The sequence below is a fragment of the Hypanus sabinus genome, chromosome 4 (genome assembly GCF_030144855.1).
Source record: "Hypanus sabinus isolate sHypSab1 chromosome 4, sHypSab1.hap1, whole genome shotgun sequence".
Lineage (NCBI taxonomy): Eukaryota > Metazoa > Chordata > Chondrichthyes > Myliobatiformes > Dasyatidae > Hypanus > Hypanus sabinus.
Window position 1 is genome coordinate 911134 of NC_082709.1, and position 19883 is coordinate 931016.

At 42.4% G+C, this 19883-nt stretch overlaps 1 protein-coding gene across 3 annotated transcripts in view; it reads left to right on the forward strand.

Moving 5' to 3' along the window:
• The window catches only part of map3k19 (mitogen-activated protein kinase kinase kinase 19), a 64360-nt gene that overhangs the window by 14779 nt on the left and 29698 nt on the right, over positions 1-19883 (forward strand). For 2 of the 3 annotated variants that reach the window (XM_059966260.1, XM_059966262.1), the window contains exons 1-2: positions 9360-12082; positions 18423-18575. In XM_059966260.1, the coding sequence (XP_059822243.1) occupies positions 9497-12082; positions 18423-18575 (2739 nt within the window). In that variant the 5' untranslated portion in view covers positions 9360-9496. Of the gene's footprint in view, positions 1-9359; positions 12083-18422; positions 18576-19883 lie in introns of those variants that run through there. The other variant, XM_059966261.1, reaches the window with a different exon arrangement.

Below are 19883 nucleotides of genomic sequence, written 5' to 3' on the forward strand. Positions count from 1 at the left end.
ACCAGAAAGTGGTGAATTTGTGGAATGCTTTGCCATAGACTGCGGTGAATGCCGCATGCGTGCGTATATTTAAGGCAAAAGTTGATAGTTTCCTGATTGGTTAGGGCATCAAGGTATATAGTGATAAGGCAGGTGTATGGGTTGAGTGGGATCTGGGATCAGGGTTAGAATTACCATAAGATATAGGAATATAAGAAGGCCATTTGGACCATCAAGTCCACTCCGCCATTCAAACATGGGCTGATCCAATTCTTCCAGTCATCCCCACTCCCCTGCCTTCTCCCCATACCCTTTGATGCCCTGGCTAATCAAGAACGAATCTATCTTTGCCTTAAATACACCCAATGACTTGGCCTGCATAGCCACTCATAGCAACAAATTCCACAGATTTACCACCCTCTGACTAAAGATTTTCAGAAGGCATTGTACCTAGATTTTCAGAAGGCATTCGATAAGGTGCCACATAGGAGACTGGTGAGTAAAATCAGAGCTCATGGCATTGGGGGCAGGGTTTCAACATGGATAGAAAACTGGTTGGCAGATAGAAAGCAAAGGGTAGCAGTGAATGGGTGTTTCTCAGACTGGCTGGAGGTGACTAGTGGGGTACCACAGGGCTCTGTATTGGGACCACAGCTCTTTACGATTTATGTCAACGATTTAGATGAGGGCATTGAAAACTATATCAGCAAGTTTGCTGATGATACTAAACTGGGTGGCAGTGTGACATGCGAAGAGGACTTTAGGAGAATACAGGGAGACTTGGATAGGCTGGGTGAGTGGGCAGATACTTGGCAGATGTCATTCAATGTGAATAAATGTGAAGTTATCCACTTTGGAAGCAGGAACAAGAGGGCAGAGTATTGTCTGAACAGTGTAGAGTTAGGTAAGGGAGAAATGCAAAGAGACCTAGGAGTCCTAGTTCATCAGTCAATGAAGGTGAATGAGCAAGTGCAACAGGCAGTGAAGAGGGCAAATGGAATGTTGGCCTTTATTACAAGGGGAATTGAGTACAAGAGCAAGGATGTCCTTTTGCATTTGTACAGGGCCCTGGTGAGACCGCACCTGCAATATTGTGTACAGTTTTGGTCTCCAGGTTTAAGGAAGGACATTCTGGCAATTGAGGAAGTGCAGCGTAGATTCACTAGGTTGATTCCTGGGATGGCAGGGCTGTCTTACGCAGAGAGATTGGAGAGATTGGGCTTGTACACACTGGAATTGAGGAGATTGAGAGGGGATCTGATTGAAACGTTTAAGATAATTAAAGGATTTGATAGGATTGAGGCAGGAAATATGTTCCAGATGTTGGGAGAGTCCAGTACCAGAGGGCATGGATTGAGATTAAGAGGTCAGTTATTTAAAACAGAGTTGAGGAAAAACTTCTTCTCCCAGAGAGTTGTGGAGGTGTGGAATGCACTGCCTCGGAAGACGGTGGAGGCCAATTCTCTGGATGCTTTCAAGAAGGAGCTAGATAGATATCTGATGGATAGGGGAATCAAGGGATATGGGGTCAAGGCAGGGACTGGGTATTGATAGTGAATGATCAGCCATGATCTCAGAATGGCGGTGCAGACTCGAGGGGCCAAATGGTCTACTTCTGCACCTATTGTCTATTGTCTATTGTCTAAAGTAACTTCTCCACATCTCTGTTCTAAATGGATGCCTTTCAATCCTGAAGTCATGCCCATTTGTCTTGGACTCCCCTACCATGGGAAATAAATTTGCTATATCTAATCTGATCAGGCCTTTTAACATTTTGAATGTTTCTATGAGATTTCCCCCCCCCCCCACCCATTCTCCTGAACTCCAGAGAAAACTGTCCAAGAGCTGCCAGACATTCCTCATAGGGTAACCCTTTCATTCCTGGAATCATTCTCGTGAATCTTCTCTGAACCCCATCCAGTGTTAATATATCCTTTCTAAAATAGGGAGCCCAAAATTGCACACAATACTCCAAGTGTGGTCTCAACATCACATCCCTGCTCTAATACTCTATATCTCTAGAAATGAATGCCAACATTCCATTCGCCTTCTTCACTGTCGATTCAACCTGGAGGTTAATCTTTAAAGTATCCTGCACAAGGACTTCCAAGTCCCTTTGCATGTCTGTATTTTGAATTCTCTCCCCATCTAAATAATAATCTGCCCGTTTATTTCTTCCACCAAGGTGCATGACCATACACTTTCCAACATCGTATTTCATTTGCCACTTCTTTGCCCATTCCCCTAAACTATTTGTCTCTCTGCGGGCTCTCTGTTTCCTGAACACTTAATACTGTAGTCCAAGATGTGACTAAACATATTGATGAAGGAAGAGCAGTAGATGTAGTGTATATTGATTTCAGCAAGGCATTTGATAAGTTACCCCATGCAAGGCTGTAGATGGGTGGTTGTAGATGGGTCATATTCTGCATGGAAATCGGTCACCAGTGGTGTGCCTCAAGGATCTGTTCTGGGACCCTTACTCTTTGTGATTTTTATAAATGACCTTGATGAGGAAGTGGAGGGATGGGTTAGTAAGTTTGCTGATGACACTAAGGTTGGAGGTGTTGTGGATAGTGTGGAGGGCTGTCAGAGGTTACAGCGGGACAATGATAGGAACTGGACTGAGAAGTGGCAGATGGAGTTTAACCCAGATAAGTGTGAAGTGCTTCATTTTGGTAGGTCAAATATGATGGCAGAATAAATTATTAATGGTAAGACTCTTGGCAATGTGGAGGATCAGAGGGATCTTGGGGTCCAAGTCCATAGGACACTCAAAGCAGCTGCACAGGTTGACTCAGTGGTTAAGAAGCCATATGATGGAATTGAATTTAGGAGCCGAGAGGTAATGTTTCAGCTGTATAGGACCCTGGTCAGACCCCACTTGGAGTACTGCGCTCAGTTTTGGTCGCCTCACTACAGGAAGGATGTAGAAGCCATAGAAAGGATGCAGAGGAGATTTACAAGGATGTTGCCTAGATTGAGGAGCATGTCTTATGAGGATAGGTTGAGTGAACTTGGCCTTTTCTCCCTGGAGCGATGGAGGATGAAAGGTGACTTGATAGAGGTGTATAAGATGTTGAGAGGTGTTGTTCGTGTGGATAGTCAAAGGCTTTTACCCAGGGCTGAAATGGTTACCACAAGAGGACACAGGTTTAAGGTGCTCAGGGGTAGGTACAGAGATGTCAGGGGTAAGTTGTTTTACTTAGAGAGTGGTGAGTGCGTGGAATGCGCTGCAGGCAACGGTGGTGGAGGTGGATATGATAGGGTCTTTTAAGAGACTTTTGGATAGGTACATGGAGCTTAGAAAAATAGAGGGCTATGAGTAAGCCAAGTTATTTCTAAGGTAGGGACATGTTTGGCACAACCTTGTGGGCCGAAGGGCCTGTATTGTGCTGTAGGTTTTCTATGTTTCTAAGTCATTGACAAACATCATAAAGAGCAGCCGACCCCTGTGGAACTCTACTGGTAACCAGCAGCAAGCCAGAATAGGATCCTCTTATTCCTACTCTGTTTTCTGTCAGCCAGACAATGTTCCACCCATGCTAGTAACACCACTGTAATTCCATGGGTTCTTATTTTGCTAAGCAGCCTCATATGTGGCACCTTGTCAAAGGCCTTCTGAAAATCCAAGTACATCATGTCTACTGTATCTCCTTTGTCTACCCTGCTTGTAATTTCCTCAAAGAATTGCAGTAGGTTTGTCAGGCAGGATTTTCCTTTCAGGAAACCATGCTGGCTTTGGCCTATCTTGTCATTAACCTCCAAGTACTCCGTAATCTCATTCCTAACAATCGATTCCAACAACTTCCCAACCACTGATGTCAGGCTAACAGGTCTATAGATTCCTTTCTATTGCATCCCACCCTTCTTAAATAGCGGAATAACATTTGCAATTTTCCAGTCATCCAGTACAATGCCAGAATCTATCAATTATAACCATATAACAATCACAGCACGGAAACAGGCCATCTCGGCCCTCCTAGTCCGTGCCGAACTCTTAATCTCACCTAGTCCCACCTACCCGCATTCAGCCCATAACCCTCCACTCCTTTCCTGTCCATATACCTATCCAATTTTACCTTAAATGACACAACTGAACTGGCCTCTACTACTTCTACAGGAAGCTCATTCCACACGGCTATCACTTTCTGAGTAAAGAAATACCCCCTCGTGTTTCCCTTAAACTTCTGCCCCCTAACTCTCAAATCATGTCCTCTCGTTTGAATCTCCCCTACTCTCAATGGAAACAGCCTATTCACGTCAACTCTATCTACCCCTCTCAAAATTTTAAATACCTCGATCAAATCCCGCCTCAACCTTCTACGCTCCAATGAATAGAGACCTAACTTGTTCAACCTTTCTCTGTAACTTAAGTGCTGAAACCCAGGTAACATCCTAGTAAATCGTCTCTGCACTCTCTCTAATTTATTGATATTTTTCCTATAATTCGGTGACCAGAACTGCACACAATATTCTAAGTTTGGCCTTACCAATGCCTTGTACAATTTTAACATTACATTTCAACTTCTGTACTCAGTGCTGTGATTTATAAAGGCCAGCATTCCAGAAGCCTTCTTCACCACCCTATCTACATGAGACTCCACCTTCAGAGAACTATGCACTGTTATTCCTAGATCTCTCTGTTCCTCTGCATTCCTCAATGCCCTACCATTTACCCTGTATGTTCTATTTGGATTATTCCTGCCAAAATGTAGAACCTCACACTTCTCAGCATTAAACTCCATCTGCCAACGTTCAGCCCATTCTTCTAACCAGCATAAATCTCCCTGCAAACTTTGAAAACCCACCTCATTATCCACAACACCTCCTACCTTAGTATCATCGGCATACTTACTAATCCAATTTACCACCCCATCATCCAGATCATTTATGTATATTACAAATAACATTGGGCCCAAAACAGATCCCTGAGGCACCCCGCTAGTCACCGGCCTCCATCCCGATAAACAATTATCCACCACTACTCTCTGGCATCTCCCATCTAGCCACTGTTGAATCCATTTTATTACTCCAGCATTAATACCTAACGACTGAACCTTCTTAACTAACCTTCCATGTGGAACTTTGTCAAAGGCTTTGCTGAAGTCCATATAGACTACATCCACTGCCTTACCCTCGTCAACATTCCTCGTAACTTCTTCAAAAAATTCAATAAGGTTTGTCAAACATGACCTTTCACGCACAAATCCATGCTGGCTACTCCTAATCAGATCCTGTCTATCCAGATAATTATTAATACTATCTCTAAGAATACTTTCCATTAATTTACCCACCACTGATGTCAAACTGACAGGTCTATAATTGCTAGGCTTACTTCTAGAACCCTTTTTAAACAATGGAACCACATGAGCAATACGCCAATCCTCCGGCACAATCCCTGTTTCTAATGACATCTTAAAGATCTCCGTCAGAGCTCCTGCTATCTCTACACAAACTTCCCTCAAGGTCCTGGGGAATATCCTGTCAGGACCCGGAAATTTATCCACTTTTAAATTTCTTAAAAGCGCCAGTACTTCCACCTCTTTAATCGTCATAGGTTCCATGACTTCCTTACTTGTTTCCCACACCTTACACAATTCAATATCCTTCTCCTTAGTGAATACCGAAGAGAAGAAATCGTTCAAAATCTCTCCCATCTCCCTCGGCTCCATACATAGCTGACCACTCTGATTCTCTAAGGGGCCAATTTTATCCCTCACTATCCTCTTGCTTTTAATATAACTGTAGAAACCTTTCGGATTTACTTTCACCTTATTTGCCAAACCAACCTCGTATCTTCTTTTAGCTTTTCTAATCTCTTTCTTAAGATTCCTTTTACATTCTTTATATTCCTCGAGCAATTCCCTTACTCCATGCTGCCTATATCTATTGTAGACATCCCTCTTTTTCCGAACCAAATTTCTAATATCCCTTGAAAACCATGGTGCTTTCAAACCTTTAACCTTTCCTTTCAACCTAACAGGAACATAAAAATTCTGTACCCTCATAATTTCACCCTTAAATGACCTCCATTTCTCTATTACATCCTTCCCGTAAAACAACTTGACCCAATCCACTCTCTCTAAATCCCTTCGCATCTCCTCAAAGTTAGCCTTTCTCCAATCAAAAATCTCAACTCTAGGTCCTGTCCTGTCCTTCTCCATAATTATATTGAAGCTAACGCTATTGTGATCACTGGACCCGAAGTGCTCCCCAACACATACATCTGTCGGCTGACCTATCGCATTCCCTAACAGGAGATCCAACACTGCCCCATCTCTAGTCGGTACTTCTATGTATTGTTGCAAAAAACTATCCTGGACACATTTCACAAACTCTAAACCATCCAGCCCTTTTACAGAATGAGCTTCCCAGTCTACATGTGGAAAATTAAAATCTCCCACAATCACCACCTTGTGTTTACTACAAATATCTATCTCCTTACACATTTGCTCTTCCAACTCATGCTCCCCATTAGGTGGCCTATAATACACTCCTATCAGTGTTACTACACCCTTCCCATTCCTCAATTCCACCCAAATAGCCTCCCTAGAGGAGCTCTCTAATCTATCCTTCCAAAGCACCGCCATAAGATTTTCTCGGACAAGCAATGCAACACCTCCTCCTCTGGCCCCCTACTCTATCACACCTGAAGCAACTAAATCCAGGAATATTTAGTTGCCAATCACACCCTTCCTGCAACCATGTTTCACTAATAGCTACAACATCATAATTCCAGGTATCAATCCACGCTTTAAGTTCATCCACCTTTCTTACAATGCTCCTAGCATTAAAATAGATACATTTAAGATACTCTCCACCTCCTCCTCTCTTTTCATCCCTAACAATGCATTCAAATTTATTATCCTTTTCTTTCTTCTCCCCTACATCTCCGGGCTGAGCGCATCCCTTCTCCATCACCTACCTTTCATCCCTCACACACTGTCTATTTACTTGCTCTGCTGGTGAACTAACCTCCTCTCCCATGGTTTCCTCAAATTGATTCCCGCCCCCCCCACCCATCTTACTAGTTTAAAGTCTGCCCTGTAGCCCTAGCAAACCTCCCCGCTAGGATATTGGTCCCCCCAGGATTCAAGTGTAACCCGTCCTTCTTGAACAGGTCACGCCTGCCCCAGAAGAGGTCCCAATGATCCAGAAACTTGAATCCCTGCCCCCTGCTCCAATCCCACAGCCACGCATTCATCCTCCACCTAATTCTATTCCTACTCTCACTGTCGCGTGGCACAGGCAGTAATCCCGAGATTACTACCTTTGCGGACCTTCTTCTTAACTGCCTTCCTAACTCCCTATACTCTCGTTTCAGGACCTCTCCCCCTTTCCTACCTATGTCATTGGTACCTACATGTATCACGACCTCTGGCTCCTCACCCTCCCACTTCAGGATATCTTGGACGCGATCAGAAACGTCCCGAACCCTGGCTCCAGGGAGGCAAATTACCATCCGGGACTCCTGATATCCTCCACAGAACCGCCTGTCTGAACCCCTGACTATCGGAGTTCCCTATTACTATGGTCCTCTTTCTTCTATGCCTACCCTTCTGAGCTACAGGGCTGTCCTCTGTGCCAGAGGCCCAGCCACTGTCACTTCCACCAGGAAGGCTGTCCCCCCAAACAGTACTCAAACATGAGTACTTATTGTCAAGGGGTACAGCCACCGGGGTACACTCTAGTACCTGCCTCTTCCCCTTCCTGACCATGACCCACCTATCTGCCTCCCGTGGCCCCGGAGTGACCACCTGCCTGTAACTCCTCTCTATCACCTCCTCACTCTCCCTGACCAGGCGAAGGTCATCGAGCTGCAGCTCCAGTTCCCTAACTCGGTCCTTCAGGAGCTACAGTTCGGCGCACCTGGCGCAGATGTGGACGTCCGGGAGGCTCGGAGACTCCAGGACCTCCCACATCCGACACCGAGAACAACAAGCTGCCCTCACACTCATGCTTCCCGAAAAACTGAAAAATAACAAGAACTAAAAGATAAGCCTACTGTGCCCTCTTCCACCTAAGCCCCCTGAGCCCAAGCCCTACACTCTGCTCCAGGCGCACTCCGCTGCCCGCAAACGAAGCTGCCTGCTTCTTAAGGCCGCGTTCTTTTTATATCTTCCCTCCTTCCCAGGCCTCCTCACGCGCCTGCGCAGTCCCGCCTCTCAGAACTTTGATCTGAGACACAATTGGACAATTTGAAAATGGCCGCCGCCGGACTTCCTCTCAAAGCCTCGCTGTCCTCTTCCAAAAGAGAAATTCTTGAAAGATCATTGTTAACGACTCCCCAATCTCTTCAGCTACTTCCTTCAGAACCCGAGGGTGCATTCCATCAGGTTCTGGAGAATTATATACCCCATGGACCCTTAAACTTCCTGAGCACCTTCTCAGCTGCATATGCTTCACTTCCCTGACACTCTTGATTGTCCAGTTTACTGTAGATGTCTTCCACGGTAAAGACTGATGCAGAATGCTCATTCAATTCCTCTGCCATATCTGCATCTCTCATTACAATATCTCCAGCTTCATTTTCTATTGGTCCTATATTTACCCGCAACTCTCTTTTACTCTTTATATACTTTAAAAAGCTTTTAGCATCTTCTTTGATATTCGTCACCAGCTTCCTTTCATAATTCATCTTTTCCTTCTGAATGACCTTCTTAGTTTCCTTCTGCAAGTTTTTTTTAAAGCTTCCCAATCCTTTATCTTCCCACTAGCTTTGGCTTCCTTGTATGTCCTCTCTTTTGCTTTTTCTTTGGCTCTGACTTCATTTGTCGACCATGGTAGTATCCTTTTTCGATTTGAAAATTTCTTCTTATTTGGAATATATCTGTCTTGCACTTCCTTCATCTATCGCAGAGTTTTACAAGTGCCATCAGTCTTGGAGAGTAACAGAAACAACATCTGAAAGGTATTGTGTGATTCTGAATTTATTCTCTTAAGTTCTGTATGAACTAAGTTTTTAATGATGTTAATTTCAAATGCCAAAATTTTCTCTCCCCCTTTTTGATGCTCTCGTCCATTTCAATTTCATTGGCCAGCAAGTTCATCTGGAGTGTGACCTTTGTCTGGATTTGAGATAAAATGTTGTCCTTGTTCTTAGCAGTATTCCACTCCTCTTTATTTAAAGGACCTCATAAAGATTTATGAAGTCGATAATGTTCTTTTGAAGTTTACCAACTAGTTCATTTTATGGTACTCCCATCTCAACATAGCATTAAACCTCCCATTGACCTTCAAGGTAAGTGTTGAACACAGAATTAAAATATCCGTTTTGCTCTGGATACAATTTGTAAGTTTACCAGCACCACTAAGAACCCTTTTCAAGACTAGCTACTACTGTTCATGATTTTTCCAGGTTCTGAGAGTCAGTTCTGTTCACTGTAATGTTTCATGATAGGAAAACAGCCTTATGCAACTTACTTAAGTAATGTTAATGGTCCTTTTCTTTTTATTGCAGTTTTTTAAAAAATAGATGCCATAAAATATTGTAAATGAAAGAGAACTAAAAGATATGCTCCCAAAAGATATACATGATGTAAGATTAGCACAATCCAGTGCCAGCTTTGTAAGGTCACCTGTACCACTGGATTTGTTCCAGCAGAGGATGAACAAGTCACTGCTAAACAAAATGAATGTAGTTTCTTTAACATCAGGTTCAAAACAAAACTCCTCTTATTCTTTTACATCACCAGAATCAAGCATATGGACAGAAAGAGGGGATGCACGTTCCTTAGCACAGGTTAACAGAGGAAACCATATAAATGAATGCACAAACATCTGTGCATCCAGCAACCAAACCTCCTCCAATCAAGATGAGAACCCTAAGCAAACACTAAGTCACAAACCACTCTGCTTAGACATTCATCCTGATATTTTCACAGACTGTATAGCTGCTGGTACAAAAGTTAAGCATGAACACTGTCTTGTTGAAGAAGTGGCGAAACATTTTTGTGCAATGGATTTCACTTCCAAGACCACACTAGAAGGTAAAGGAGAACTTACACCAGTTGAATTAGATAAATATAGATACAAACATGAAGATCTTGATATTGCAAAAACAAACTTAAGAAATGAATTACCAAATGTTAATTGTGACAAAGGTGGCTTTGTATTGGATGTAACTCTATGCAGCAAGTCATCTTTACACGTTGATAAATCATTGTGCAGTGCTAAAAAGAATATGAGTGCCAATGTTCTCAAGTCTGCAATGGTAATTCCAAATGAAAATAAAAGTTTGCAGGTTGAAAACAAAAGCAAATTATCTGCAGATGAGGCTCCTGCATCTGAAAAAGAAATGGAAAAAATTGGTACTGTATCTCAAGGAGACAGTCTGAGAGAAAACACAATTCCGGGAGGGATTCATCTAAAATTGGTGGAATTTGGACAACGTGAATCTAAAGCAGGAGAGATTGTGAAAACAAAATATTCCTCTTCTGTGAAAGAAGTTGATTTAGCTCTTAGAGATAAAACAACAAAGTGCAACTCTGTTGAAATGATCACAATGGCAAAACAAGTGCCCTCTAAAACCCTGCAAATTTCAAAACATACTTTAGTAAAAATGGAAGATGCCAGCTTTGATGTGCCTCACAGTGCCAACTCCAGTTTAAACAATTTAGCACGAAAAGGAAGGAAAATGTACAAAGTGAATTACAGTAACTTTACTTCAGAAAGAATCAAACCTAGTTCCAAATCACTGCAGTACCTCCCCATTTCAAGGAGGAAAGATATGCTTGTGTCTTCATCTGCTTGTTTCCTACATTGTAAAAATGCTCCTGTATTCCCTTCACTGGATAATTCTCATCTGCGCCAAATTTCATCAAAAGTACAAACAAAAGTACAAGGAGCAATCTTTAATGATAGGTCAACTTCAAAAGAAAAATCTCATTCACATGACAACAGCAATATAAATATTCTTGATGAATCGCCAATTCAACAGTTTCCAAGATTAAATTCCACAGGTGATTTCTTGGCATTAAAGTACAGTGATGTGTTTCAGGAAATAAATCCAATTGATAAAGGACCAGGAATTTATGAAATGTTTAGTAGCCCATTGTATTGTGCAAAGCGTAAGTCCACAACATGGGGAGCTGTTCATCAAATTGTTCATTCTGTGCCATGGAGAAGAAGACCGACACTTAAGGTTACAAAATCAAATCAAGCAACTGAGAAAAACAATGCAGTGCATAAAAAAAACAAACTGAATTCCAAACAAAAAAATATTAACAGAAACATGAAAAGAAAGAACAAAAACACAGAAGAAAGTAGATGTTTGTTCATGAGTGATAAAAATCAAGCAAATGTTGGGCTAATTTCTGATCAGTATTGGCATGCAAGAACTTTCAGAAATGAAGTATCATTCCACAACTCAGATAGTCAGGAAGTTTCAGATTCCGGCTTCCTATCAAATGGTTCAGTGGCTTCTTATCCATTACCAGGTTATGAAGTTCACCTAGAAGGCCAGTATTTGTCAATTATTAGAGAAGGCTCAATTGAACAAGCCGCAGTCAAACCTGTCCTTTCAGAGGGTCATGATAATCCATTCAATAAGTCATCTGCTGTGACTGTTGGAGGAAATCTGTGTGATTATGCAACTGACTACCCTTTGTCATCAACGATCCCAAAAATCAATAATATACAAAACTGCAATACTGATTTATTTGAGTTAGGACTGCATATGAATAAAAAGAATGAAGCTGATGTAAAATCAACCAAAATAAAAGATTCTGTAGGGACCAATATTGCACAAGAGCCTACAGCAGCATTGTCCTATGGAAATAACTGGGACATTGTAGTAAATGAAGCAGAAACTACTGTCTTATGTACTGAAGGCCAGAAAAACATCAGTTCTTATGAAACAAAAGCTGCTTCACATCCAAATTTTAAACAAATAAGTTTTCCAGTTCAATCATTGATTAATACATGGACTGTCGACCAGATGAATCCAGCATTTCTGTTTAAATATGACAGGGAGGACAGCCTGACAGATGGATTGCTTGGTTGTCTGACACCAGCATTATGGTCAGAAGAAAAGAATACCTATGAGAGCACATGGCCAACAAGTGGTAATAAAGACAATGAGTCTGTAAAACCTTCCCTGGTAAATAACTTTTAAGTTTTTCATGCTGATCTTTAGCACAACATATCAGGAGTAATAAATTAGCTAAATAAAGTAATTACTTAGGAGAGATCATGGATGTATCAGATGGAGTTCACAGTACTTTTCAATGAGAGGATGAGCAGGCTGAGGTTGTGGTCCATATCCAATGAAGAAATACTGAAATGGCAAAATAGCACAACAATGCTGTCAAGGGAAATCAAAGCTGTGGTAAAAACAGAAAAGCGGGCATACAACAAAGCAAAAATTAGTGGGAAGACAGAGGATTGGGAAGCTTTTAAAACCCTACAGATTGCAACTATAAGAATCATTAGGAGGGAAAAGGTTAAATATGAAAGCAAGCTAGCAAACAATATCAAAATGGATAGTAAAAGCTTTTTCAAGTATGTAAAAAATAAAAGAGAGCTGAGAGTGGATATAGGACTAGAAAACAAAGCTGGAGAAATAATAGTGGGGGCCAGAGATGGCAGATGAACTGAATGAGTATTTTGCATCAGGCTTCACTGTGGACGACACTAGCAGAGTGCCAGGTGTTGTAGTGTGTGAAGGAAGAGTAGTGGGTGCAGTTACTATTACAAGTTGGAGCTCAAAAAGCTGGAAGACCTAAGGGTATAAATCATCCCGAACAGCTGAACTGCACCCTAGGGTTCTGAAAGAGGTAGCAGTTGAGATTGTGGAGGCTCTAGTAATGATCATACAAAACTCATTGGACTCTGGCAGAAGACTGGAAAATTGCAAATGTCACTCCACACTTTAACAAAGAAGGAAGGCAGCAGAAAGGAATTTATAGCCTGATCTTAGTGGTTGGAAAGATGTCGGAGTCAATTATTAAGGATGATTGGACAAAGTCAGCATGGTTTCCTTAAGGGAAAATCTTGCCTGATGAACCTGCTGGAATTCTTTCAGGAGATTGCACATAGGATAGATAAAGAGTATGCAGTGAATGTTGTATATTTGGACTTTCAGAAGGCTTTTGACAAGGTGCCACACATGAGGCTGTTTATGAAGTTAAGAGCCCATGGTAATACAGGAAAATTACTAACAGGGTTAGAACATTGGCCGATTGGTAGGAGGCAGCAAGTGTGAGTGAAAGGATCATTTTCTGGTTTGCTGCCAGTGACTACAGGTGCTCCACAGGGTTGGTGTTGGGACCGCTTCTTTTTAGATGATTTAGATGATAGAATAGATGGCTTTGTTGCCAAATTTGCAGGTGATATGAAGATTGGTGGAGGGGCAGGTAGTCTTGAGGAAATGGATAGGCTACATATGGACAGACAGATTAGGAGAATGGTCAAGAGAGTGGCATATGAAATACAATTTTGGCCATGTATAGGGTCGTAAAGAAAGCTTCTGGCATATTGGCCTTCATGAGCCAACATGTTGAGTACAGAAGATGGGAAATTATGTTGAAGTTATCCAAGACATTGGTGAGGCCTGGTTTGGAGTGTTGCATGCAGTTTTGGTCACCTACCTGCAGGAAAGATGTAAGCAAGGTTGAAAGAGTGAGAGAAAACTTACAAGGATATCACCAGTTCTCAAGGACTTCAGTTACCAGAAAAGAATAAATAGATTTGGACTGTATTCTTTAGAGTGTAGAAGAGTAAGAGTAGATTTGATAGTTGCACAAAATTATGATTAGAATAGATAGGATAAGTGCAAGCAGACCTTTTCTACTGAGGTTGAGTGTGACTACAATCAGAGGTCATGGATTAAAGGTGAAAGGTGAGAAGTTTAAGGGGAATTTGAGGGGAAACTTCTTCAGTCAAAATGGTGAAAGTGTGGAATGAGCTGCCAGCACAAGTGGTCCATGCAAGCTCAATTTCAATGTTTAAGAGAAGATTGGATAGGTACATGGATAGTAAAGATATTGTGGGGGGGGGGGCTATGGGTCTAATCCAGGTTGTTGGAAGTAGGCAGTTTTTAGCATTGGACTAATGGGCTGAATGGCCTGCTTCTGTACTGTAGTTCCCTTCAACGGTTCAAGAAACATAAGGTTGTGCTAGCTGGTGATTTTATCTTTCCACCTATTGATTCGGACTCCCATACTGTACAAAGGCTGAATGGGATAGAATTTGTCAAATGTGTTCAGAAAAGTTTTCCCAATCACTGCATGGAAATTCCAACTAGATCTCCTATTAGGGAATGAGGCAGGGCAGGTGATTAGTTTTTGTAGGGGAACGCTTTCAATCTCACGATCATAATGCCATTAGTTTCAAATAATTATGGGAAAGGATAAGTCTGTATCTCAGGTTGAAAATTTAAATTGGGGAAACTGTGCTAAAACTGGTGCGGGTTCAAAGGGGTTCACTCTCAAACATGAGGAAATCTGTCGATGTTGGAAATCCAAGCCACACACACAAAATGCTGGAGGAACCCATCAGGTCAAGTAGCATCCATGGAAAAGAGTACAGTTGATATTTCAGGCTGAAACCTTTCAACAGGACTGGAAATGTGAAGTTCAGGAGTCAGGGTAAGAAAGTGGGGGGAGGGGAGGAAGGACCACAAGGTGAGAGGTGAAACCGGGAGGAGGGAGGGCTGAAGTAAAGAGCTGGAAAGTTGATAGGTGAAAGATACAGGGTTGGAGAAGGGGGAATCTGATAGGAAAAGACAGAATACCATGGAAGAAAGAAAAGGAGAGGGAGGTGATGGGCACATAAGGAGATAAGATGAGAGAGAAATGGGAATAGAGAATGGTGAAAGGGGGGCATTACCAGAAGTTTGAGAAATCGATGTTCATGCCATCAGTTTGGAGGCTTTCCAGAAGAATATGAGGTGTTGTTCCTACAACCTGAGTGTGGCCTCATTGCGACAGTGGCAGAGGCCATGGACTGACATGTGGAATGGCAAGTGGAATTAAAATGGGCAGCCACTGGGAGATCCCACTTGTTCTTGTGGATGGAGTATAGGTGCTCGATGAAACAGTCTCCTGATCTGTGTCGGGTCTCACCGATATACAGGAAGCCACACTGGAAGCACTGAACACAGTAGATGGCCCCTACAGACTCACAAGTGAAGTGTCACCTCACCTGGAAGGACTGTTTGGGGCCCTGAATGGTAGTGAAGGAGGAGGTGTAGGGACAGGTGTAACACTTGTTCCGTTTGCAAGGATAAGTGCCAGGAGGGAGATCGGTAGGAAAGGTTGAATGGGCAAGGGAGCAATCCCTCCTGAAAGCAGAAAGTGGGGGGGGGGGGGGGGAGAGAAGACGTGCTTGTTGGTGGGATCCTGTTGGAAGTAGCAGAAGTGCTGGAAGTGGAGGCTGGTGTGGTGGTAGGTGAAGGTAAGAGGAACCTTAACCTTGGTGGGTGGCAAGAGGATGGGTTGAGGGCAGACCTGCCCGAAATGGAAGCATTGTGGCTGATGGTGGAGGAAGGGAAGCCCAAGATGTGAGAGTCAGTGGGTTTATAATAGACATCAGTAGCTAAGCCATCTCCAGAGATAGAGACAGAATGGGAAAGAGGAGGGTGTGTCAAAAATGGACTAGGCAAATTTGAGGGCAGGGTGGAAATTGGAGGCAAAGTTGATGAAGTCGATGAGCTCTTCATGGTTGCAGGAAGCAGCACCAACGCAGTCTTTGATGTGGTGTAGGAAAATTTGGGGAGTGATACCAGCGAAGGCTTGGAACATAGACTGTTCCATGTAGCCAACAAACAGGCAGGCATAGCTAGGTTCAAAGGAGGTTCACAAAAATGATTCCAGGATTGAATGGCTTATCACATAAAAAGCGTTTGAAAGCTCTAGGCCTTTATTCACTAGAATTCAGAAGAATGAGAGGTAACCTCATTAAAACCTATCAAATGGTGCAAGGCGTTGATAGACTGGATGTGGAGAGGATGATTCCTCTGGTGGGAGAGTCTAAGACCAAATGACACAGCCTCAGAATAGAGGCTATCCTTTTAGAATGGAGATAAGAAAGCAATTTCTTTAGCCAGAGAGTGGTGAATCTGTAGAATTCTTTGCCATAGGCAGCTGTGGAGACCAAACCTTTATGTATATCTAAGCCAAAGGTTGATAGGTTCTTGATTGGTCAGGGCATAAAGGGATATGGGGAAAAGGCAGGAGATTGGGGCTGAGAGGAAACTTGGATCAGCCTTGATGAAATGGCAGAGCAGACTCACTGGGCCAAATGTTTAATTCTTCTCCTATATCCTATGGATTTATGGTCTAAATGCCAATTTTGATAAGTGTCAGGAAGGATCTGGCAAGTATGCATTGGGATTGCCTGAAGAAGCATCTTGGCCTGAAATATCGACTCTTTGTTCATTTCCATGGATGCTTCCGGACCTACAGCATTCTTCCTGCACTTTGTGTATGTTACTTTGGATTGGGACAAATTGTTTTGTGGCAAAGGCATACTTGGTTGGTGGGAGGCCTACAAAAGTGAAATTTTGAGAGTGCGTAGTTTTGTGTGTTCCTATCAGAATAAAAGGCAAGGATAGCAGGTTTAGGGTATCTTGGTTTACACTTAAGGAAATTGGGAGGGCTAAAAGAAGGCATGAGTTTGCTCTAGCAGACAAGGTGAAGGAGAATCCCAAGGGATTCTGCAGATATATTAAGAGCAAAACGATAGCAAAGAACAACATTGATCAAAATAGTAATCTACGCATGGAACCGAAAGAAATGGGGGAAGTTGAAATAAATTTACTCAGGAGATGGACACAGAGTCTATAGAAGTGAGGCAAAGCAGCAGGGATGTCATGGACCCAATACAAATAACAGAAGAGGAGGATTGCTATCTTGGAGCAAATTATGGTAGTTAAATTCCAAGGGCCGGACATAGTGCTCCCTCAGACTCTGTGGGAAGCTGGTGCAGAAATTGCTGGAGCCCAGCAGAGATACTTAAATCATTCTTGGCTACAGGTAAGGTGCCACAGGATTGGAAGAGAGCCAATGTTGTTCCGCCATTTAAGAAAGGCTCTAAATATGAACAAGGAACTTATAGGCTGGTGAACCTGACAGCAGTGGGAACATTATTGAAAAGTTTTCTAAGAATCCAGATATATAAGCATTTGGATAGACAGATTAGAGATAGTTAATTTGGCTTAGTGGGTGGTAAGTAATGTCTAATTAATCTTATAGAGTTTTTGAGGAAGTTACCCAGGAAAGTTGATGAGGGCAAGGCAGTGAGTGGTGTCTTCATGGATTTTAGCAAGGCCTTTCTTTGATAAGGTCCCGGATGAGATGTCAGCGAAGAAGGTTCAGTTGCTTGGCATTGGATTAGGTATTGCTGTCATGGAGGAAATGAGAGAGTGGTAATAGCTGGTTGCTTCTCTGACTGGAGGCCTGTGACTAGTGACGTGCTGCAGGGATCGGTGCTGGGTCCATTGTCGGTTGCCATTTACATCAACGATTTGAATGACAATGTGGTTAACTGGATTAGCAAATTAGCAGATGACACCAGATGGGGGTGAAGTGGACAGTGCAGAAGACTATCAAAACTAGCAGCAGGGTCTGGACCAGTTAGAAAAAAAAACTGGCAAATGGAATTCAGTGCACAAAAGTGTGAGATGTTGCACTTTGGGAGGACCAGGCAGGGTCGGTCTTACACGGTGAGCAGTCAGGCACTGAGGAGTGTGGTAGAACAGGGAATCTAGGAATACAGGTCCATGATTCCTTTAAAGTGGCATCCGGATAAGAAAGCTTTTGGCACATTGGCCTTCATAAATCAATGTATTGAGTACAGGGATTGGGATATCAAACAAGAGAAAATCTGCAGATGGTGGAAATCAAAGTTTCATGTTATGTTGTGTTGGAATGGTATAAGATGGTGAGGCCTAATTTGGAGTATTGTATGCAATTTTGGTCACCTACCTTCAGGAAAGGTATCAATAATATCGAAAGAGTGCAAAGAAAATTTACAAGGATGTTACTGGGACGCGAGGGCCTGAGTTATAGGGAAAGGTTGAATAGGTTAGGACTTTATTCCCTAGAATGTTGGGGAGTGAGGGAAGATTTGATAGAAGTTATACACAATCATGAGGGGTACAGAGAGGGTAAGTGCAAGCAGGCTGTTCCCACTGAGATTGGGGAGACTACAGCTAGAGGTCAGGGGTTAACAGTGAAAGGTGAAATGTTTAAGGGGAACATGAGGGTGGTAAGAATGTGGAATAAGCTGCCAGTGGAAGTTGTGGATGTGGGTTCAATTTGAACATTTAAGAGAAGTTTATATAGATACATGAATGGGAAGGGTATGGAGGCCTATCGTCCTGGTGCAGATGATGTAGTCGGCAGTTCAAATCATTTGGCATGGACTAGATGGGCCAAAGGGCTTGTTGCTGTGTTATAGTGTTCTATGACTTTAACATGAATATTTTCTTTTAACAGAGTGCTGAATATACAGCTACAAAACTATTGAAAACTTCCAGTAGACCTAACAGTTCACTCTGCAATAGCATGAAGTCTGAATGTAGTTCCAGTGGTGAAGATGTCATTATATGGACTAAAGGCAATATAATAGGGAAAGGAGCCTATGGTACAGTAAGTATCTTAACATATCTACTGAAAAAGGTCAATTTCCAACAGTTAGGTAAATTATATTGAACATAGAAAACAGTAAAGTACAGGCCATTTAGCCCATGATGTTATACCGATTCTTTAACCTACTCCAAGATCAATTATACCTCATACATAGCCCTCCATTTCTCTTTCATCTGTGATATTGTTTTCCTTCTTCTGTTATAAATTAAATTATTGCTTCAAGCTGCCTCTTTGATGATCAGGTTTCTAGTATTTTGTATGATAACCCCAAATAGAACCATAGAACATTACAGCACAGAAACAGGCCTTTTGGCCCTTCTTGGCTGTGCTGAACCATTTTTCTGCCCAGTCCCTGCTGACCTGCACCTGGACCATATCCCTCCATACACATTTTATCCATGTACCTGTCCAAGTTTTTCTTAAATGTTAAAAGTGAGCCCTCATTCACCACTTCAACTGGCAGCTCATTCCACACTCCCACTACTCTGTGTGAAGAAGCTCCCCTTAATGTTCCCTTTAAACATTTCCCCCTTCACCCTTAACCCATGACCTCTGGTTTCTTTCTCCCCTGGCCTCAGTGGAAAAAGCCTGCATTCACTCTATCTATACCCATCATAATTTTATACCCTCTATCAAATCACCCCTCAGTCTTCTATGCTCCAGGGAATAAAGTCCTAACTTATTCAACCTTTCTCTGTAACTCAGTTTCTCAAGTCCCGGCAACATCCTTGTAAACCTTCTCTGCACTCTTTCAACCTTATTAATATCCTTCCTGTAATTAGGTGACCAAAACTGCACACAATACTCCAAATTTGGCCCCGCCAATATCTTATACAACCTCACCATAACATTCCAACTCTTATACTCAGTACTTGAATTTATGAAGGCCAATGTGCCAAAAGCTCTCTTTACGACTCTATCTACCTGTGTCACCACTTTTAGGGAATAATGTATCTGTATTCCCAGATCCCTCCGTTCTACTGCGATCCACAGTGCCCTACCATTTACCTTGTATGTTCTACTTTGGTTTGTCCTTCCAAAGAGCAATACCTCACATTTGTCTGCATTAAGCTCCATCTGCCATTTTTCTAAATGGCCCAAATCCCTCTGCAAACTTTGAAAACCTTCCTCACTGTCCACTACACCTCCAATCTTTGTATCATCAGCAAATTTGCTGATCCAATTTACCACATTATCATCCAGATCATTGATATAGATGACAAATAACAATGGACCCAGTACTGATCCCTGTGGCACACCACTAGTCACAGGCCTCCACTCAGAGAAGCAATCCTCCACTACCACTCT